A 23,603-nucleotide genomic window follows, 5' to 3' on the forward strand; every position below is an offset into this window, starting at 1 on the left:
TGTTCTAATACTTAGAGTACCTGTCTCCTGTACCTTTTATTAGTCTTATTACCTCACTCTGCCCTTTGTAAACTTTTCTGGTGCATGGCTTTATTTTTTATCTTTATGTTTTACTAAGCTGCTTCCCAGGCGAGGATTACCCTTCAGTTGTTTATGTAGTTATCTAACTTAGTAAATTTACATTCAGTGAATCTTAATGTTCCTTACATATGCTGAAGACTTGTGCCTTTCTCCATTACTCTCCAAACTCCCCAGCACGTACTCATCACTGTACTTACTGTAGTTTTACACTGTTTTATCCTAACCAGAGTCTGAACTTCTTAAGAGCAAGGACTATTATGTTGAGTACAAATCATGTACTTTATAAATTATATCAGTTTTATACAAGAATAACTCCAAGAAATAATATTGCCCCTTTGCCTCAAGGTTATTTTCTTAAAGTTCAAAATATTATTCATCTTTAAAACTTAACTCTTAAGAGTTTTAAAACTCTCTGGGTTTTATTTTTACTGGATAGAAAACTCTAGGGTTGGTCTTGGATGCCATCTAGCCAGCTCTCCAAGAATATAGAAATCCACTCTAGCATGTGTAGTAAATGGTAGTTTAGCATTTACTTGAATGCAGTGTATAGTCTCATACATTTTAGAGCATTCTAGACTGTATTGTTTATTTCCTCTTCATTATTCATGTCTGCTCAGAGAGCATCAGGAAATTTGAATTAATAACTTAATGATTGGAATAATTTCTTTAAAGATTAATTTTTCATTTACTTGAAAATTAAGTAGTATTTTAACTTTCCCTAGTAATAGAATGATTAATGAAACAGAATGAATGCTCTTTAAGCCTGTTGCATTGCATCTTAGAGCACTCATGTTTTCTGTCTTGTAGTATGTCCTATACAGCTGGAACTTAACTCATTACTCCAAGTCATTGTAGACTTGAAGAAGATGCAGCAGAGTGGTAGAGAAGTGATCTGAGATTACCAGTGAGAGACAGTGGGATTTCACCTAAATAAGAGGGAAAACTTCAGGACTTTGACTTTTAAATGATTGGATTTATTTTATTTTTGAGACAAGGTCTTATTGTATGGTCCCAGCTGGCCTGGATCTCACTGTGTAAACCAAGCTGGCCTAAATTTATAGTGATCTTTTCCTCCCAAGTTCTCAGATTAAAGGGATGCACCACCACTCCTGATCCTTAAGTAATTTTTTTTAACATGTCATTTTATGTAAAGGTAAATACTAAGTACTTGAAATTTTATTGTGCCATATTTTCAGCTGTTACAGTTCATAATAATTTCTAAATGCTTAATTCCAGAATACAGATTATAAAATTCTTTAGCAGTCCAGTTTGATAGACTATTAGCTCAGAATTAAAAATAGGTTAAGTTCTTTCTGTTGGTATGGACTTGTTCTTTAACATTTTAATTTTATTGGGAGAGATCTTATGTTAAAAGAAAATTAATTTTGAGAGAGACAAGAAAAATAATTTGGTTCTGTCTTTATTATCTCCCCTATCCCCTACAAGCCATCCAAGGGAAAATGGAGCTGTGATATAAGCATGTAACAGATACTACTAGAACTCAAACCCTAGAACTAAAACCAGTATTTTAAAAAATATTACAGTTAATATGGAAATTGTAGTTTAAAATTTTACTTGACAGTTTCTAGTTTTTTGGTACTTTGTTGAAATAAAGCACAGTAAGTTTCTAAAACACAATAGAAATGTAATGGATGAAGTGTCATTTCGATCACGTTTATTTCATGTCAGTGTGAATTATGAAAACTTTGCTTACTTTGGAGTATATGAAAGCATCAGCATGTGGACTTTTGATTTACATGTCATGTTTGTTCTCTTTAAAGATGGTTCCATGGGAAGATTTCCAAACAAGAAGCTTATAATTTATTAATGACAGGTACCTTTGTATTCTTCAGTGTCTCTATTTATAAAGTATAAAATTGAAACAACTTTTTCTCATGTGCTGTGCTTTCCTTTACCATTTGATTAATACTTATGCATATTGTATTTTCTTTGCAATGCTTGGAAACCGATATTTTTCTGGTTTTTTTTTTTTTTTTTTTAGGTTAAAACGTACATGTCTAATAAACCCTGTGAAGTATATTTTTCTTCTTCCCTAGCCACTGTCCCTGTTTCCTTCCCCATGTGTTACAGCTTATGATCTTGTGATACATAAGTTTTATGTAGCTCAGGGCTATCCTACATATAATATACTTAGAAGAATACATAATATACTTTTTAATGTTAAGAAATGTTTTAAGAAAACATTTCATATTTACAAATACAAATTTTGTCATTCTTTTTATTGGTCATGTAAGTTCTAGTCTACAAATACCATATAACATGCAATGTATCAGTAGAGGAATTCCATGTTATCATTCTTTTTCCATTTATTTATATTGTACTTTTTTTTTTTTTTTTTTTTTTTTTTCCCCTCAAGACAGGGTTTTTCTGTGTAGTTCTGGCTGTCCTGGAACTCGCTCTGTAGATCAGGTTGGCCTCGAACTCACAAAGATCCACCTGCCTTTGCCTCCTGAGTGCTGGGATTAAAGGCATGCACCAATATACATTCTTGTATTATTTGTGTGCAGGGTGGAATTACATAATTGAGCCTTATTTAAAATGCATTCCTAATTTTTCTGATTGTTAGAGGAAGATGCCAATTAAGTTTACTTACATTAAGGGTTTATTATTTAAAGCAACAGTTCTCAACCTGTGGGTCATGACCCCTTTAACAAACCTCTATCACCAAAAATATTCATTACAATTGCTAACATTAGCACAGTTACAGTTATGAAATAGGAATAAACTAACTTTATAGTTGGGATGGGTCACCAAAACATGAGGAACTATATTAAAGGTTGCAGCATTAGGAAGGTTGAGGACCAGTGATTTAAAGTAACAACTATGTTACTTTGCTCTTTATTATTTACTGTTCATTGTGAGGTTAATTTAACTATCAGATATTTAATAGTAAACTATATTTGACAAAGATTGATGACAAGAACAATCTATTATATATATTTTAGATGTTGTGGTTCTTGAAAAATTGGTAGTTCCTGTATTTTATAGGGTACCCTGAAATAGGTAACTATAGTAAATAAATAGTAATTGTTAAATATGTGGCCTTAGTTGTTTTAAGATATATCATTACATCTTAAATCAATGATTTATTCACATATAGGATTTGAGGCAGTTTTTGAAGTGCTTAATGTTTTAACCTGTACTTAGTAGGTTCAGAAACAGTTTAAAATATGCCAATGCTAGATATAGAGATCAAGTTTAAACCAGAGTGCTATGTCATCAGCTTTTCAGGTAGAACCAAAAATACTAATTTTAGTGAGCTGTTAGTGTAGGTTTATATTTAGATATTGAATCACCAAGTACTTGAAGTATCCATTATTTTTTAGATGTCAAAACATGAAAAGAGCCAGGCGGTGGTGGCACACGCCTTTAATCCCAGCACTCGGGAGGCAGAGGCAGGCAAATCTCTGTGAGTTCAAGGCCAGCCTGGTCTACAAAGCGAGTTCCAGGAAAGGTGCAAAGCTACACAGAGAAACCTTGTCTCAAAAAAATCAAAAAAAAAAAAAAAAGAAAAAGAAAAGAATCTAAACATTTCTCACGTTAGTTTGTATTTTTGTTCATTCCTACACTCTTTTAGAAAGAGTGGACACTTTACCGAAACTACACAAGCACATTCATGTATAAATTTGCACATGATTCCTATTTTACATTGAAGAAGAAACAGAGTATCAGCATTGTCACCAAGAAATTTCTTTATCATATATTAAATTGCACAGTTTGTACAGGTTTTTATTATTTACTTATATATTAAGCTGAACTTTGAAAACTCAATATAAGAAGATTTTCTTTTTACTTCTTTGTATCGAACACCAATACAATTGATAGCAAGAGCCTAAGCTAGATGATTGGAGCTATTACTCATTTATACAAGAATTACATGTGATATTGTGTTAGTTATGCTGTCTTACAAGAGTCAATTCCTAATCTTTCTGTTAACCAGTATTTAACCACAAAGGAAACATTATGGTATTAGGAGTTATTGCTAATTGAAGATAGTCTTTTGTGTGCACCTTTTCAGGATGATACCTAGTGAGTAAATTATCTGATGTATTTATTGACTATGATAATATACTCAGATACTTAAGTTATTTTGAACCTACCTTTGTAAGCACTGATACCGTTATATAACCATTTGCTTTTTAATCATTAATTGGAAATCCAGAGAAAGTATAGACTATTGGGCAAAATGAGTTTAATTTTGAAGACTTTCTTTAGGAGATTACCATATGATGTAATAGTTCGAGTTACTGGCACTGTCAGGTGGTTCTTTCTGCCTTACTCCAGAAGTTACTGTTGCAGACTTTCAGTTCCATAGGTTTAGGAAATAAAACTAGTTAAGATAAATTAGGAACAATATGAGTGGTTGTAAATCATAAAATTAAAATAGGAAACGCTGTCCTAAAGTTTTATGATAAAAATTTACATGTGGTTATGACTTTGAATATACTTCCTAATTAGATTACTTAACATATTTTCTTTTTATTTGATAGAGTATAAAGCTAACAACTTAATTTTTACAGTTGGCCAAGTCTGCAGCTTTCTTGTGAGGCCTTCAGATAATACTCCTGGTGATTATTCCTTGTATTTTCGGACCAATGAAAATATTCAGCGGTTTAAAATTTGCCCAACACCTAACAACCAGTTTATGATGGGAGGTCGATATTACAACAGGTAAATCATGAAACAGATTAAATTATCTTTTATTTGTGGCAAAAATAGTTGGACTCAAAATATATTAAACTTCCTCAGTTTCTAATATAATAGCTGTAGTCTTATCTGAGAGTGCTTTAAACAGTATCAAACATGAATATTAATACTTGTCAATTCCCAAATATCTTGTTTAATAAAATATTTATGTATAAGCTATTTGTAGGTAATTCCCTGATTTATACAAATGTCATGTAATTGGCTTATTCAAGAAGTTGATACTTTTTGTGTGTCGTGATTTGTTTTTACCTCTCAACTAATGAGAAACTTTGTCTTTCTCTTAAAACGCATAATGAATTTTAGAAATTAGTAGAGGAAACTGTGATACAGAGCGGCAGTATTCTTCTGGAAAAGAAAAGATAATAGAGAGTACTATTGTTTCCTCTTTGGTGGGCTTGCATAATCTTGTTTTTAAAATAAATTTACCTGCTTAGCTTGTTAATACTGCTCTAGTATTCCCCATCTCAATTAGAATTCCCTAAATTCCAGTCTGAGTTTTAAATTCATAAAGCTTCAACAGCTGACTTATCTTGAAAAAACAAAAATCTAGTGGTAAGACCTTTTGCTTATCAGAAGTTTAGTGGACGGTTAAAAAAGATTGAAAGATATAATTTTAGATGTTTGCACACCTCATCTTATTAAGCTACTGAGTACCTTGGTTTTAGACATCTTCACCTAGAATCTAGTTTGCTAGAGTTTTAATTTGTCTTAAATTAGATTTTACCATTATCAAGGTTTTGGGAGACTTGGAACATACATTTGAAAGTATACATATGCAACTAAATTACTAAACATCAAGATTGAGATTTTTTTCCCCCTTTAAAGATTGTCTTAGTTAGGGTTTCATTGCTGTGCAGAGACACTATGACATTTAACTCGGGCATGCTTACAGTTCAGAAGTTTGGTCTGTTACCATGTCAGAAAGCTTGGTGGTATGTAGGCAGATGTGGTATTGGAGAGGTAGCTGAGAGTTCTGTATTTTGATCCACAGGCAGCAGAAGAGAGAGTGACGGCCTGGCTTGAGCTTCTGAAACCTCAAAGCCCACCCCCAGTGACACACTTTTCTCCAGCAAGGCCACACCTCGTAATAGTGCCGTGCTCTGAGTCTTTGGGAGCCATTTTCATTCAGGGATGGTACTACAGGATGATTTCATTTACACAGGATTAGTTACTTTGAAGGTTGTTTTAATCCAAACTTCTTTATCTCTGCAAACATGGAAAATCTTTTTAGGAACTGTGGGCTCTTGGTAAGATTTATAAAGGTAGTCTTTATAATTAGAGACCACAATGGAACAAGAAGAAATAATTCAGGGACTTTTTACAATTTTTACAAAATTATTAGTGTGCTTACAAAATGGTATTCAATCTGGTCTCTACCACTCCCCAAATTCGACTTCTTGACTTTTTTCCCTATGGATATATTAACCTTAAAATGCTCAGGTACCTTGTTTCTAGTTTTGTTTGTTTGCTTAATTCTTGGAATGAAATTGAAGGCTGACAAGATAGTTCAGAGTCAAAAACCAGATTCTTTGCAAGTCTGACACCATGGGTTTGATTCCTGGAACCCACGGTGAGAGGAGATAAACTCATTCTCAAAAGCTGCCCCCGACCTCTAGACACATGCCATGGTACACACATGCTTTCACGCACCTAGAATATAAAAATAAAAAGAAGGCCCAAATTAAACACAGAAAAAAGCATTATTAGTAATTTTTCCTAGGAAGTAATTGAAAAGAAAACACATTTTCTGTTACTTAGATGTGAATATCTGATACAATATTCATGAAATCTAACAGGCATACTATGATATTCTGTTTTCCCTTTAAATTTTTGCTGTTTCCTAAGTAATATTGAGCTACAGCTTTGACACAACTTTAGAAAAGGAGAGGCATTTAACACCAAACTGAATTCAGCATACACAAATTGACTAATCTATTTAGTGACATTTGCTGAATAAAAATTAAAGGACAAAAAAAATACCATTTCTACATTATTAGCGCCCTGAACTGTTAGAAAAGATGGTGTTCAGGTTGTAATAAATAGAAAGAAAAAACAAACAGGCATGGGAATCACTAAAAAGAGTATAATTTAGGTAATGGTAAAAAGGTAGTGGGATTTTAGTAAGACACTGAAGATTAACACTTGTGTAGTTTAGGAAGAGATGTACACAGTTTTATGTAATAGGTACTAAATTAAAGTACGTGATGTGTCTTTAGAAATTCGTTTTATAAATAAGTACTCTCCCAGTGGCTGCAGTAACTGAAGAAAATAACTTTCTCTTACGTGGCCACTATTGACTGCCTGTTGACCCCCAGCAAGGGGTGTCCCTCATGAGCCCTCCCTTCTCCATTTCAGGGTGTTTGAGTCTTAGCAGTGGTGTGCAGTTAATAGTTGATGATGGTTCACGAATGCAGTGGTCATGCCATCTCTGGACGACAGTCTTCAGCACTGCACCCTTCAATCAGTTCTTATATGCTTTCTGCCCCCTCTTCCACAATGTTCCCTGAGTTTTGCAGGGGAGATAAGATGTCAGATTATAGCTGAATGTTCAGCAGACAGTGTTGTGATTCTCAGCAGGATCTGTTTTGCACTATAAAAAGAACCTTCTTTGACAGATCTGGCAACAGCACTAGCCTGTGGGGATGAACATAGTTATTTAGAAGCCTTTGCTGTCCTGGTACTGTATAGACCAGTCTTACTTTGCTTGAACTTAAAAAATCCACCCGCCTCTGCTTCCCAGAGCTAGTTTCAAGGTGTGCTGCTGTGTTTGGCTTGGAAATGCATCATGTCCACTCCCCAGAACAGCAGCTGTACTATCTTCCCTGCTAGAGCCTATGTGGATGTGCATCATGTCCACTCCCCAGAACAGCAGCTGTACTATCTTCCCTGCTAGAGCCTATGTGGATGTGCGTCATGTCCACTCCCCAGAACAGCAGCTGTGGTATCTTCCCTGCTAGAGCCTATGTGGATGTGCATCATGTCCACTCCCCAGAACAGCAGCTGTACTATCTTCCCTGCTAGAGCCTATGTGGATGTGCGTCATGTCCACTTCCCAGAACAGCAGCTGTGGTATCTTCCCTGCTAGAGCCTGTGATGCTGCAGCCATGGGCTCGGTCAGCTTTTCAGTACCAGATGTGTTTCCCATGGAAAATGGTTGGTTACCCCTGTAAGAATAGTTGCCTGATAGGTTGACAGTGTGGCACAGGGGTCCATAACTAAGAATAGTTGCCTGATAGGTTGGCAGTGTGGCACAGGGGTCCATAACTGAAACTTGACAATTCTCTGCATCCACTTGCATAGCAATTTCTAGAACTGTGACAGGGAAGAAGCTTCCGGATTTGTTTCCATTTTATTTCTCAGTGTTGAAGGTGTGGCAGTTTCAGAACTAGAAGCTTCTTTCTCAGGTAGTTGTCACGGTCAGTCAGCAGTAGAGGTGATAGCCTGTATTGTTGGGGCCTGCCTCTAAGGGAAGCAGCCCCCTGCTGGCACTGTAGTTTTCATTTCATAACCTGCAGTTTCTGACGGCAGTTTTTTCCGCCCACACCGGGTGCTTCCATTTAAGATGTTTAAAATTTAATTTTAAACTTTCTTACCAAGAATCATTTATATAATCTGAAAACATTTTAATTGTACAAATGATTGAGTTTCACTGTGAAATTTCCATACCTGCATTTATCATGACCTGATTACATCTACCTTCCCATGCATCCATAGATAAGATACTTTTTACCTTAAAACAGTCAGCTTTGTGACCATGTCCAGCTGCTTCTTGTTCTTCCTGATTTTCATTTCTCTTTAAATAATTTTAGATTTACCCTATTTTCAAAATTTATTATTTTCCATATCTTCCTAAAAAAAATCTTGTTTTCATTCCACCTTTCTACTGTGTGTTAATATTTAGCTGTATTTATAGTTATTTTTATTGATCTTCATATTTTACTTTTGAATATTATATTTAATTTAAATTTTGTAGTATAGGAAAGATACTTGAAACTGTATCACACACACACACACACACACACACACACACACACACCAAAAAAAAAATACGACAGTTACTCTGTCATTCTGAAGAACTCTGGGAAGAATAAATCAAGAGGCAGGTTAACAAAGTCTTTTTGGAGACATATTTCTTGTGTATCTTAAAAATACTCCTCCATTTAGTATATAAAATGAAAGTTTAAAATTCTAGAAATTAAATATCTAGACATTAATTTGACCTACTAATTATAGAATATACTTTTATGTTTTACAAAAAATATTTGATGGCATCCTAAGCTGTGTTATATTATGTCATTTTTACTTTCAGTTTCATTAGTAACATTTCCCAAATACATAGAAACATTGTTGGTACTTTTTAATCCAAGTCTTTAATCCTTCCCTGCCACAGTGACAACTCTACAGGCAGAGGTCTGCTCCTTTCCCTTTTTCTTCTTTGACTTGTATCTTCACCTAACTACTCACGTGTTAGGACATAATGACAGTATAAGCAAAAGCAAGCATATGTGTGATTTGATGACAGAAGTTCTTAGTTTATCATTCGCTAAATAAATGCCATGTCTGTTAGTTCCTCATATGTCGGAAAGATTGTTTTTTCAGAAAACCAAAAGCCATAACTTGTAATCATTTTCTCAATGAATGTCGTCACTTTCTGAGTATGGAGTGTAGTATCATGGACTTGGCTGTGTGTTTGATATGGAACCACAATCTTTAGCTTACATATTCCAACCTGCAAACCTGTATTCGGAATATCTTATTTTTTTATAAAATAATGTGACTATTATGATAGTGTATTCTATTAATTATTCAGAGTATATGCTTTCAAAGACTACTTATGAATAGATAATCCTTGGTAACATGGTTTACTTGTATTCTAAGAAATTTATACAGTTATTTATTTTAACAGTATTGGGGACATCATAGATCACTATCGGAAAGAACAGATTGTTGAAGGCTATTATCTTAAGGAACCTGTACCAATGCAGGTCAGTGTTATTTTTTTCTTGCTTGAAATAATTAGCATCTTGTTTTAAACATGATTTTTGTGATGGTTATATAAATACTGATTCTGCTCAAACTAGATAAAATTTAAAGCTATGGATAATTTAGATTTCTTTAGGAAATGAATTCTAAGAGAATTTCTTATTTTTCAATTATGTTCACTTTAGATAATTTAGATAATTAATAGATACCAAGTAAGTCCTGGTAGCTTATTTCTCTGTCTTTGGTTTTTATTTTTATTACATTTGTTCTTAGACAGTTTTACACATGTGTGCATGCCTGCTGACTACTCTTATTTCTCACCTCTTGTCTGCCCTACCTCGTCCCCAAAAATACCTCTCATTCAGTCTGTTAATTTTGTTTTGTGACCCACAGAGTTTAACCAGGGCTGTCTGTATAACCATGTGTTTGGAGCTGTCCCTTGGAGTCATGCTGTGCTTAGGAGTGGTATCACAAGTAAAGACAGTGATTCTCACTTCTCCCAGAATCTGTCAATAGATCAGAGGTATAGAGTAGTACCTAGTGAGTCCCTCCACATTCTGTGATTGATTGTTGATAGGACCAGTCTAATATGGACCCAACATCGATAATTGCAGTTGTGGTGAATTGATAATTGCAGTGGTTGTACTGAGTCTAGAGGATGGCATTTGTTGCCTTCATCCCAGGGGCCAGGGCTCTCACATCTTCTCTGCTTCTGCATAGTAATGACTCCTGAGTGTTAGAGTGGGTGGTATAGTTCTGTGTGTGTCCCCCTCCCCCTTCCCCACAGACCTGGCTTGTTTGCCAGGCTTATAGTACTTGGTACCTTCTTGAGGGATGATAGCAATGGTGAAGACAGAATAACACTAGGGAAAGGAGTGAATTCTTTTTAGGAAAAATGGAGATGGCATGGTTTTCACAGCCAGTTTTATATAGGTTAAAAAAAATGGATGGAAGAGCCAGGTGGTGGTGGCGCACACCTTTAATCCCAGCACTTCTGAGGCAGAGCCAGGCAGATCTCTGTGAGTTTGAGGTCAGCCTGGTCTACAGAGCGAGATCCAGGACAGGCATCAAAACTACACAGAGAAACCCTGTCTCGGAAAAAACAAACAAACAAACAAACAAACAGGCAAACAAACAAAATTGATGGAAGAATATTAAGGCCAAGAGAAGTTTAAATTTTTTATTACTTCATTTGCCTATAGTTTTTGTTGTTTGAATCTTGGATGGTCTTATAATAAAATACCCAGAGCCAGATATTGAGGTGAAAGATGAAAGATCAGAGCAGCAGAGCAAGCCACAGCCAGAATCTATTACCTCACCAGCTCCACAAATCCTCTGACTAAAATCCTGAGTCCTCACACGAAAGGATCTCAGCTGAACTGCTTTAGTTCCTGTTTGCTCACGCCTTATATACCTTTCTTTGCCCAGCCATGTCACTTCCTGGGATTAAAGGCATGTGTGCTTCTCAATACTGGTATTAAAGGTGTGTGCCACCACTACCTGGCTCTGTTTCCAATGTGGCCCTGAACTCACAGAGATCCAGATCCTTCCTATATCCCTGTCAGTATTCTGTCTATCTAGATCTAACTAGTTTAAATCAGCTTTGAGTTTCTATTCTTTCTTGACAATCTTCTATTAATTGATCAACACAGACACTCACTTCTGTTAGCAGATCTGAGAGACCTTGACTGCTAACTGCTCTAGGTACTGCTATATAAGACAGTCACTTCTAAAACACAACCTTGTGTGGTGTATGTTTTTCTAGAAACTCCTGCTGAGATCTTTTATTAGGGGTTAGTAACCCAGATCGTGCATGTTATATCCTTAGTTCTCCTTGGCTAGTTGAGTTAGAAATGATTCTAGTTTGTCTCATAAATTCACAAGTTTTGTGTAGAAATTAAGTAATAAAATATTCCATCCTCAATTGGTACTTCTAATTTAATTTTTTTATAGTTAGACGTGTAAACCTGTAACATCATTTAGTATATATGATTTGTTTCATATATTTAGTGTGCTTAACTCTTATAATAACCAAAGAAACCTAAAGTTGCTATGCTTTGCATAAATTTCTACAAAGAGTTGAATGCCTCGAAAATTGTTACTATGAAACAAATGTATTTCTATAAAAGCAGTTAAATGTTAGTCATAGTCTTGGAATGAATTTAGGTTTCAGCAGAAGTTTGAAGAGTCAAAACATACACCTACCTGTCCTTTTATTGGCAGTCTACTAGAAGATACAAAGGCTAATAATACCCTTTTTCTAATGAACAATCTGACCAGCTGGCAGAATCAGTTCAGTCCTCACCTCAGTGGTACCCTGTATACCCAGACATTAGCTAAAATAGAAACAAGCAAGTCCTAGAACTGCTTCCTGGAGAAGACACTAGAAGGAAGGAGCTGGAAAGATGGCTCAGTGCGCAAGATACTTGTCCTTGAGCCTGACTCTCTGAGTTCAGTCCCAGGCAGACTCCAAATTGTCCTCAGACCTCTACATGTGCACTGTGCCATGGGAACAACCTCTTGGTCCTAAACAGAAAATAAATAAAAGCATTAAAAAATATAAAATTATAAGCCAGAACCTGGAAACAACCTAGATGCCCATCAACTGAAGAATGGATTAAGAAAATGTGATACATATACACGATGGAGTACTACTCAGCAGAGAAAAACAATGACAGCATGAAATTTGCAGGCAAATGGGTAGAACTAGAAAATATCATCCTGAGTGAGGTAACTCAGACTCAGAAATACAACATGGTATGTACTCACTCATAAGTGGATACTAGATATAAAGCAAAAAAACAATCAGACTGCAACTCACAGAACCAGGGGAGCTATATAGGAGGGGGGGACCCTAGGATGACTGTGGCTTATAATAAGTTTTGATTTTACTCAATTACTAGGCAAGCCTCAATGAAACATTTCACTATTAGGATAAGAATTTATACTGTATCAAACTGATAATAGAAAAATAAAAAAAATATAAAATTAAAAAAACAGTACGTTTTAGGTATTTTTCTATGCATACTAATGAATTATTCCAACAGTTTGGTCAAGTTGACACTATAATCATGCCTGTTTTATAAATAACAGAACTTAAACTTGAAAGGCTAAGTATATTTCTCAAGGCACTGAGTCATCCTTGGTTCTCTTTTCCCCATTCACTGTGTCAGGTCTGTTGGGAACATCTTCTTACTCTGACTTCAGAATATATTCAGAATATGAACACCACGAAAAATAGTGATTTATTTCATTGTGAGTGCCTTTTCCCCCTTAAAACATATAACAGTTGGAGTTATCCATTTAAAATGTGAGTTAGAGCTGGGCGGCGGTGGCATACGCCTTTAATCCCAGCACTTCTGAGGCAGAGCCAGGCGGATCTCTGTGAGTTCGAGGCCAGCCTGGTCTACAGAGCGAGATCCAGGACAGGCACCAAAACTACATGGAGAAACCGTCTCGAAAAACCCCCCAAAAATAAAAAATTTTAAAAAAATGTAACTTGGGTCCATTCTTATGTTTAGTACTTCAAGATGTTCACTATTTCAGAATAAAAGATAAAATCCCTTTTATGGCAGACAAGAAAATTCTATACTGATGTTTCCGTATTTCTGACCTACCTTATTCTACTGTCCTCATCTGTTCCTGAATTCATATTTTGGTCCTGTTTGAGATTTATAAATACAGTAGGATCTTTACTTCCTTTAGATCTTTGAGCTGGCTTTTCTCTCGGAAATCTACTTACCTTTAGTTACTCAAAATTTTACTAAAAAATTAGCTTCACAGTGAGATTTATTTAGAGACCAACACCACAGCTACTTCTGTTCTGCAAAGCACTCTACTTATTTTAACATACAGTGATTATGTATTGACTTTCTCTAATTAGAACCTACATTACTGACCTATGATTAATTTAGTGTTTTGAATTGGATTGTTGAATGGTGTTTTCTTAGCCATTGAGTAACAGAGTCAGAATTGAAGTCTGGCTACGGTAGCCTGTAGGTTCTGTTTTATCAACTCTCAGGGAGGACTATGTAAGATGAGATCTCTTTGTTCAGAACTGTGTAGAAAGTGAGCCAAGATAAGGAAACAGGCCTTGCTATCTATCATTCAGTGATTTATTACAACCTGCAAGTGAAGCTGCATTCTTACTCATGCCTTAGAAGATACCAGAGTCCTTTATGATTTGTAGGTCAGTATACCTTAATTTAACTTTTACACAAGCTGGAGAGATGATTCAGTTAGTAAAGTGCTTGCTATTGCAAACATGAGAACAGTTCGATTCCCCAGAGTCCACTTCAGCCAAAGCTGGATGCAGTGGTGCACACCTATAATCCCAACATGGAGACAGTGCAGAAGGATCTTGGGAGCTCTCTGGCCTACCAGTCTTGCTTAATTGTCAAGCTCTAAATTCAGGGAGAGACAGTGTGAGAGACTGTGAAGGGCCAGTACCTTGTCCTCAAGCCTCCTTACCCACACACACCTACATAACATAGAAATATACAACACTTATAGATTCCCTTGGAGTCATGTGTTTAAAGCTAAGCATGGATGTGGTATGTCTCAAATGATAAGTGTACCCCATTATACAGCTAACACACAGACTGTCACCATTGAAATAAAAATAGATGAGTACAAATTTGTATTAATACTAATTATCATCTGAGTATTTTAATGTTTAGGTTATTTATGTATGTAAGTAATTTAGTATATAATATATACAAGAAATGAAAAAAAAACCAAATAAGTTTTAAAGAAAATGTTAGGAGTGCTTAAATGTAGCAAGTTTTATTTCCCTCATGTATAGTCACAGCTTTCTTAAGTGAGCAAGTCTTTGGAGTACAGCTACTTGCTCTTCAGCTTTTCTGTGTGCAGACGAACAAGCTGTCTTGTATATTCTGATAAGTTCTGCTTATAATTACTCTGGTTTTTATAAATACAATGCGGACCGCAAACTATAAATATTACTAATGGGGTTTATCTTTTCAAAACTGATACTTTTGAAAGCACTGAAGACCATTTTTATGAAAGTAGTATTTATTGTTCTCTAATTGTAAAATGTTTTTATACTTAGAAATACCAACTTAGAATATTTCAGTGAGTTTTTTTTAATTCTATATTATAACTTTTACTTTAACAACCCTGTTATATAACTTGTTTTCAGCATTAATTCACAACCCTCATGAGTAAATTTGATATAAAAAATTTAAGGAACATTAACAATTTGTATATATCATAGTAAGAGATTTGGTTATCAAAATCAGTTTCCTCACAATAGAGTCCAGAGTATAGCTATTTTTCAAAATTCATTCATTGTTCTGGTAAATGTCAATATTTTCCTTTCATTTCCCCCTTACCATTCATAGCAGAAAATTAAAAAGTCTGAAGTTTTAATTAGCTGTTTTTAATGAATAATAACAAAAGGCAAAAAAATGTCCTCCTATCCCTTTTAAAGATGCTGTAATACCTGGCAATGCATTAAAAGTCAAGGGTGGTACAACACAGAGACTTATTTCACTATTGCATCCTTGTATCTTTACCAGGGATTGATTGGCAAAGCTTTTCTATAAAGGGCCAGGTAGTAACTTGTTAGGTTTTATGTCCAGTATATTTCAAATACCTAACTCTATCCTGGTAATGGAAATTTCAGCTACAGACAGTATATAAACTAATAAACATGTCTGTGGTCCAGTAAAAGTTTCTGTACAAAAACGGAGGACTGGGCTTGGAGCTGGGTCACTTGATGATATAACTGAGTAGTAGAGCACTTTCCTAGCATGCAGAATTCCCTAGGTTTAAACCACAATACCACAAAACAACAACCAAGTAAGAGAGATAATGGGCTGAATTTAGCATGCATGCCATAGTTTGTCACCTCTATCTGAGGTAACTGATGCTTCTGTTTCTTACCATCTTAGTACCCAGGCATAATTGCTGAGTAAGGAAATGAGACAGCAGAATGTCCCAAATAGAATAGAAAGGCAATCGTGAAAAATCACTTAATGTTCTCTATTTACAAGAAGTTGTATAGACTTTACAGAGCCTCCAAAAAATAGCTAAGTACCACAAAATAGTAGTCTTTCAAAAATAAAAGAACTACTAATAAAGAAATGGGAAGACTAAAATTTAGTTTAACATACCTTGATACAATTGAAAATTAATTTGTCTGGGAAGATCATGATTTTCTGTATTCTTTGGGACGTAATTCTGTAGGCAATGTAGTGATTAATGTCAGCTGTCTTATATGCATTACTAATGCCTGTTATGTAAAATCGAGCAGTGAAAATCTAGGGCTTATAGGAAAAATGGAGTTCAAAGTATACCATTTCATCTTTGACACAATAGAATAGGAACTGAAAAATGTGGTCTTGTTTTAAATATCCTTAATGAAAAAGAAATATGTAAAGGTTATAATAAATGCAGTACTTTAGTGTGAAAAAAGATGTGAGGCCATCAAAGGTATTGAAGCAAGAGAAAGCTGTGAAGTAGTGGAAAGAAAATTATCTTAATTCAGATAGCTTATAAATACCAGGTGTGGATATAACTAACTATGTACTGTATCATGTGTGCTGAGCTGAGGGTTAAGGTGGGGATGTGTCCTCATTCAACTGGTTAGTTTTCTAGTCTCACTTGGTATTTCTCGGAGATAAAGAACATTCACCAACATGAGTTTGCTCTAATTCACTTTGCCTCCTGATTTGCCAGTTAATTCTGGAATAACTTTCAAAACAGTTTCATTTGATTTAAAATACAACAAGCTGACTGAGGTTTTGAAATTGCAGTTGTCCATGAGACATATTCTTGAGAAATGACAAACCTTTCTGAGAATTTCTTTGTGAGATTTACATTTAGATTTTAGTTATTAGAAATATTTTACCTGCTTTTTCATTAGTGATTTATTTTCATAAATAATTTTAATAATGTTTCTTTACAATTCAGGATCAAGAACAAGTACTCAATGATACTGTGGATGGCAAGGAAATCTATAATACAATTCGTCGTAAAACAAAGGATGCCTTTTATAAAAACATAGTTAAGAAAGGTTACCTTCTGAAGAAGGGTAAGTCAACTTTTAGGACTAATAATTTAGGATTTTAGTGCTCACCATATGATAAGAGTCATAAATGTATTTTTTTAAATAAAAAAAAGTTTTTCTTCTTTTTACGTACCAATCCCAGTTTCCCCTCCCTCCCTTTCTCCCATCTCCCTGATCCTACCTCTTATCTATTCCTCAGAGACAGTAAGGCCTCCCTTGGGGAGTCAACAAAGTCTGGCATACTAAGTTGAAGCAGGACCAAGCCCCTCCCCGCTGTGTCAAGGCTGAGCAATGTATCCCACCCTAGGGAATGTGTTCCAAAAAGCCATTTCATACACCCAGGATAAGTCCTGGTCCCACTGCCAGGGGCTCCCCAAACATATCTAGCCACACAACTGTCACCCACATTCAGAGGGACTAGTTCAGTCCTATGTATGTTCCTAAGGTGACAGGCCAGAGTCCATGAGCTCCCACCAACTTGGATCAGCTTTCTCTGGTTTCCCCCATTATGATCTTGAACTTACTTGCTCCTGTGAAACCTCCTGCCTCTCTTCCACTGAAGTCTAGGAGCTCAGCCCAGTGCTTGGTTGTGGGTCACTGAATCTGCTTCCATCAGTTACAGGATGTAGGTTTTATAATGACAGTTAGGGTACTCACTAATCTGATTATAGGGGAAGGCTAGTTCAGGCACCCTCTCCACCATTGCTAGGAGTCTCAGCTGCTGTCATCCTTGTGGATTCCTGGGGATTTCCCTAGCACCACGTTTCTCCCTAACACCATAATGGTTCCCTCTACCAAGATATCTCTTTCATTGGAGAGTCATAAATATCCATAAAACTTACTGTAAGATATAGTCAGTTGTCTTGTCATTGATTATTAGTAACAGATACTTGTTTAGAGCTTACACATAGCATGTTTCAAACTTTAGAGATCAGTTTAAGTCCACATTTCTAAACAGGGTTTTAGAATAAGCTTGTATTCCAAGTGTGTCATTAAATCCTGTCTTACTTTCAGGCTCTCTCTATGGTTTCTTAGAGAAATTCCTTGTGGCACTTAGCCTTCAGGGTACTAACATTTTTATTTTATAGATCTACCTCAGTTTGACATTAAGATATTGAGGGGTAGGGTAGGTGCTGGTTGAAAACAATTACTCTAAGACAGGAATTTTGAGGATTTTATCATAATACAATTTCTGAAGACACAGTTAAAAGTATTCTGATGAATTCCACCATTCATTAATTCATTAAACAAGCAATAATAACAAGAAGCAATTTTGTATACAGGTTATAGGTATTTTGTAATTATATATGGATCTATTCTTAGAATGAAAATTGAAATATTCTTAATTTTTTTTTTGTATTCTGAAAATACTATGTCTTAGCTCCTAAAGACATTTTTTTTTTTTTTTAAACAGGCAAAGGAAAACGCTGGAAAAATTTATATTTTATCTTAGAGGGCAGTGATGCCCAACTTATTTATTTTGAAAGTGAAAAACGAGCTACAAAACCAAAAGGGTTAATAGATCTCAGTGTATGTTCCGTCTATGTTGTCCATGATAGTCTCTTTGGCAGGTAAGACACTGGTTTTCTTAAAGTGTTTTAATAATAAAAATAGTGGATATTTTCAGACCATTTGATGTATAAATCTATTTTAAGAGCATAAAATTATCTAAAATTGATTGATTTTAAGGTTTTTTCCTCAATTTTTGCCTAAGTTCTGTGTAAAATTTGACTCTGTTAGGCAGACATCTTTGGAATAGCATTTCAGTAGTAGGACTAGCTACTGAACTAATTCATAAATTCACTTGACCATGTTATTCCTTGTCTGTAGACTTGAATACATATTAAACAGTTTTACTTTTAAAAATATGAAGGCTGTAAGAAAATCCAGGGTACTTCAGCCACATGTGTTTTGTTTTTATATGAAGAAAACCGATCAGACTGTGACTGTTAGATATCAAAGAATATTAGCTGGCCAAAAGAAGACTTACGTTAAAAATATAAGTCTGGTAGGAAATATCCTCTTGGTGGGAATAACTCTAACTTCATTTATTTATTGAATAAATAGTGAACTTCTTCAGAAATAATGTAGAACAAAGAAGATGTGTTCTGACTGTTGGAAAACAATAAATATACATGTACCATCACTGTATTGTCATTTCTTGCTTCTAATGCAGAAATTGACTGTTAAGAGTATGACATTCTAAAGGTATCTTAGTTATGAATACCTAATGATACCAGGTCTGAAACCTGATATGAAAAGTTATGTCTATGAAAAAAAAAGGTAAAATCTCTCCTTTGAGAATTCAGATCTCTGTTCCTGAAATAGGCCAGTTAGTATAAACTTTTTATTGTATGTACCTTTATTAGGAAGTGCCTAGGAGATCAGCAAAATGTATTTCCTTTCATGAAAGTAAAGATACCCCATCACATAACAGGACAAATGAAATTAAGTTGATACCAATTGTATGTTATTATAAAGTACGAATATCAGAGCACAAAAGGGCAAATTTGTGAATGAGTACTGTTATATTTTAGCATGCTTTGCATATTCATGCTTTGTGTGAGAACATAGAACCTAATATATAGACTGTGCCATTCAGGTAAAGTCTAGTTTGAAAGAAAGTAGTAACTTTCTTTGAAAGGTGACTTAACTAAATATGCATGCTCTGTCTTCTGATGAAGAAATGTTGGGATAACACTGCTTGTGTACATGTTTGCCTGCATGGTTGTGCAATCTTCCTAGTTAGTTTGTTCAGTTTCTGTCTGTTTCTTCATATTAAACTTCAGATTTTTAATAATGCTGTATGTTATATAGGAAACATTTTACGAGCTTAAGTTGAAAGTTGTTTCAGTGATAATTATTCTGATGACCACTGTTGACAGAGTTATTACCCTTTTATTTTTCCACAGACTGACTCATTTACTCTGGCTTTTTTTTTTGGTTTTTCGAGACAGGGTTTCTCTGTGTAGTTTTGCGCCTTAAAAGGAAAGCTATTACATTAGATATTAAATTGTTTGGCAGTTTTCTGTAAACATTAAATTTTTTTTAACCTGCTGAGTCCAATTAATGCTGCCCATATGAACTTGAGCATGGACTCATCCACTTGAGCATATACCACCTTTTAGTGGCCACACTCCTAACCCTTCCCTAATACCATCAACTGCCAGTAGCTCCTCAGCTAGAAGTGGAGCTTTTGGAGCCCTCACTACTCCATGCTGGAATCTTTAACTGGTTTGATCTTGTGCAGGTTTTAAGTAGATAACTACTGTTGCTTGGGCTATATGCAACTGCTATGCCATGTCAAGAGGCCAGCATTTTACAACACTACTCCCCATTCTCTTATTATATTCTTTCTACCTACTCTTTATGATATTCCCTAAGCATTGGTAGAGAGAATTGATAACATGTCTCATCTAAGGCCGAGCAAGCATTCAGTTGCTTCTTCCCAGCACTCTGAACAGTAATGTGTCTGCATTAACCACTACCCACACATTGAGAAGCTTCTCTAACCGAGTTAACCATATTGATTGCCTTCCATCCTTTTCATTGTAACTTCATTTGTGTGTGTGTGTGTGTGTGTGTGTGTGTGTGTGTCTGTCTGTCTATCTATCTATCTATCTATCTATCTATCTATCTATCTATCTATCTATCTATCTATCTATCAGGGCTAATGAACCTAAACTTTTTCTGGATGCTTTGAAGTTTTTTCCTATAGAAAAACCGAAATGTGTCTACTGTTATATATTTTTTAAAAATTCTAATGATTATAGTTTCTTAAATGAGACCTGCTGTCTTTTATCAGCTTTAGAAAATCTCTGTTAGCATGCTTTTACAGTGCTTCTGTACCATTCCCTATCTTCTAGGATCTGCAATAAACATGTTGTACCATGTCCCATGCATCTAAATAGATGAGTTTCTGTGTTTTACATCTTCTCTTGCCATCCCTTCTTCAAGCTAAATATTTACTTTGATGGCTCACTATCTATTGATCTTCAGTTAAGTCTACTTACTAATTTTATTCCTCCCATTTTTCAGTTTAGAAATAGCTCTCATTTTTAATTTTTTTAATAGCTCTCATTCTCCATCTGTACTTACTTGAAAACTTTATTTGGCTGTGTTTGTCCTGTGTTGTTTTCCTCTTGGTTTTTTCATTCATTTGGTTTTGGCTCTATAATATCTGCTAATGTTTGAATGAATGATGTGTGTGAAAAGCTATGAGTAATATTACTGCTTCCAGAAGATATTGTTCTTAAAGCCTTTGGGGGGATCAAGTGAAGATTGAGTTCAAGGTTGGGAAGGCAACCTCACTTTGCTTTGCCCTCCTTATGTGAAGACACAGTCAGCTTCAGATGTCTAACATGACAGCCTGATCTTTGAAGGACCTGGGGTCCATTTTCCCCTCCAGTCACTGAATCTCCCGGATTGGGGCTACTGTCTCAACAGTGCTGCTCTTGGTTTAGCACATCAGCCTCACAGTCTATGGCCTTAGGGTTGAAAAGGAAGCAGTATGGGGAAAGTCAGACTCTCAAAATGAGCTTTACTTCTCAGGTTTCCCAGTATCGGTTGTTCTGTGTATCTTCAAATTGCTATTTGTTATTCCTATACTGTTTTCTGTCTGGAGGATTAATCTCAGACTATATTCAGATCAGAAATTCTTAGTTCATATTTTCCACTATTTTATGATCTTCCCAAAGCATGAAAAATGTTTTAAATTTTTAAACAAGTGTATATGATAAAATCTTTGGCTAAAATAATATAGAAGTAATATTTCTAAAATAATATAGAAGTAATATTTACTGACTTCTGAAAACTTACAGGTCCTTCCTTATTTTTATTAAGATTTATCCAGTTTAACTGTAGAGTCAGCACATTTCCAAAACAGATGCAAATTATTAAGTATTATAGAATTGTCTTACTTTTGTATTATAAAATTGTCTTACAAATGATTTGTAGTAGTTCATACTGAGGAAGACATGAACAAATGTTGTATACTACCTGCTATGCCATTAAACTTTAGAATAAGTGGTGTAGGAGAGATTGTGTTTTTGAATAAAGAACATTCAAACTACCTTCAGTCTGCTTAGAGACAAGCATTAACATTTTTCCAGTAAGACCATTCCTTTTTACTTTCCAGTGCATGTCCACAGTTTCTGCATATAAGTTATGTGTAGTCCTAGAAATTCTACTTCAATTTTTATTGCTTTTCTCTTTGATATATTTTAATATTAATTTATATATCTTTATTTTAAACCATGAAAGTACTAAAATTTAAATTTTGTAATATTTATGCACATGACATCAATCTGGCTGAACGAAATACCTGCTTCTCTAAATTAAAAATTATGACAATCTTAAATTATACTTTGTATTTTTAAAGTTGGTATAAATACTTTAATATTTTTTAAGTTTCTTAATACCTTTTTTGTTTGTGTTCCAAGGCCAAACTGTTTTCAGATAGTAGTTCAGCACTTTAGTGAAGAACATTACATCTTTTACTTTGCAGGAGAAACTCCAGAACAAGCAGAGGTAAGATCACTCTTTCCTAAACTATTGCAATCTTTGTGCTAGCCTAACTTTATTAACTAGGGTAGAAAACTACTGTGGTACAGCATTATGAAAGTATGTCTGAACTCTTAGTATTTTATTTAACAAGTGAGAAACTGTCCAAGTTTTTGTTTCTTTTTAACAAACACAGTGAAGGGTTATTAGGGATAAAAAGTGACGTTTAAAATTGACCATTAAATGCTCTACGAATTCAGTTGAGGCTAATCATTTAAAATCATTATATTTCCATAAGTTAGAGATGGTCGTCATATAATCCAAAATCAAGCAGCTAGTTGTAATATTTCTGGAGGGTTTAACTATATTTTGTACAAATATGACTTTTCTGAGGAGACTCTGTGAGAAACAAATGGGATGAAAAGTGAATGAAAGTGCCTTTGTTGGCAATACCAGATGACCGTGTGTGTCACTGTGGACCCTAGAGAGGTCCCTGGACTTAAGTATGACAGTGAGAAAACTACTATTGTTTTGTTTCTTGTTTCATTTTGCTGGGACAGAAAATTACAGTATAGTATATTGAGACTAGAAATGGAAGTCTAGGGATGGGAATGATAATTAAATATAAAGAAAGTAAATTGATAATTGGATAAACTCATGTATGTTTCTTTGCAATACTGTTGTTTTTTTGTAGGATTGGATGAAAGGTCTGCAAGCATTTTGCAGTTTACGAAAAAGTAGCCCAGGGACATCTAGTAAACGCCTTCGTCAGGTGAAACTTCATTGTGTCTGACTTGTAACAGTCCTATTTTCATATCACTTTGCTCTTTTTTTCCCTATACATGTACATGCTATTTTTGCCAACATTTCTTAAGAGTAGAAAAGTTTAGTCTTTCAGGAATTTTACAGCCTTGCTGTCACTTGACTTGGTAGCAGATTACTTTGTGAAAGAAGAGTTCTTTATATATGTATTCTGCTTCCTAGTCTATTGTGCCAACTTTTAAATAGATTATTTTTCGCTTAACAAAACAATTCAAAGCAAGTAAAAGAAACCCCTGTCTTGTGCTGCACCTCTTTCTCAGATGGAAGAAGGAAAGGTACTTCTGATCAGTTAATCACATGCACAGCAATAGCCTTGAAAACTTGTTTTTCATGATATAGCTGTTTATGAGACTGACTAGCCAGTCTTAACTAAAACCTAAATCTTGTGTATACTTTTATTTTTAGGAAGTTAAGCTAAGTTTCTTTTTCTAGATATGTACTATGTTATTACCTT

General features: G+C 34.9%; 1 protein-coding gene across 2 annotated transcripts in view; it reads left to right on the forward strand.

Annotated features, from left to right (window-relative positions):
- Window positions 1–23,603, forward strand: part of LOC128105925 (ras GTPase-activating protein 1) — an 84,520-nt gene that overhangs the window by 46,478 nt on the left and 14,439 nt on the right. For both annotated transcript variants that reach the window (XM_052731227.1, XM_052731228.1), the window contains exons 7-13: window positions 1,863–1,915; window positions 4,623–4,773; window positions 9,716–9,794; window positions 16,729–16,849; window positions 18,240–18,396; window positions 22,267–22,354; window positions 23,022–23,099. In XM_052731227.1, the coding sequence (XP_052587187.1) occupies window positions 1,863–1,915; window positions 4,623–4,773; window positions 9,716–9,794; window positions 16,729–16,849; window positions 18,240–18,396; window positions 22,267–22,354; window positions 23,022–23,099 (727 nt within the window). The remainder of the gene's footprint in view (window positions 1–1,862; window positions 1,916–4,622; window positions 4,774–9,715; window positions 9,795–16,728; window positions 16,850–18,239; window positions 18,397–22,266; window positions 22,355–23,021; window positions 23,100–23,603) is intronic.

This window comes from Peromyscus californicus, unplaced genomic scaffold (assembly GCF_007827085.1).
Source record: "Peromyscus californicus insignis strain IS unplaced genomic scaffold, ASM782708v3 Scaffold_9__1_contigs__length_137607984, whole genome shotgun sequence".
Taxonomy (NCBI): Eukaryota; Metazoa; Chordata; class Mammalia; order Rodentia; family Cricetidae; genus Peromyscus; species Peromyscus californicus.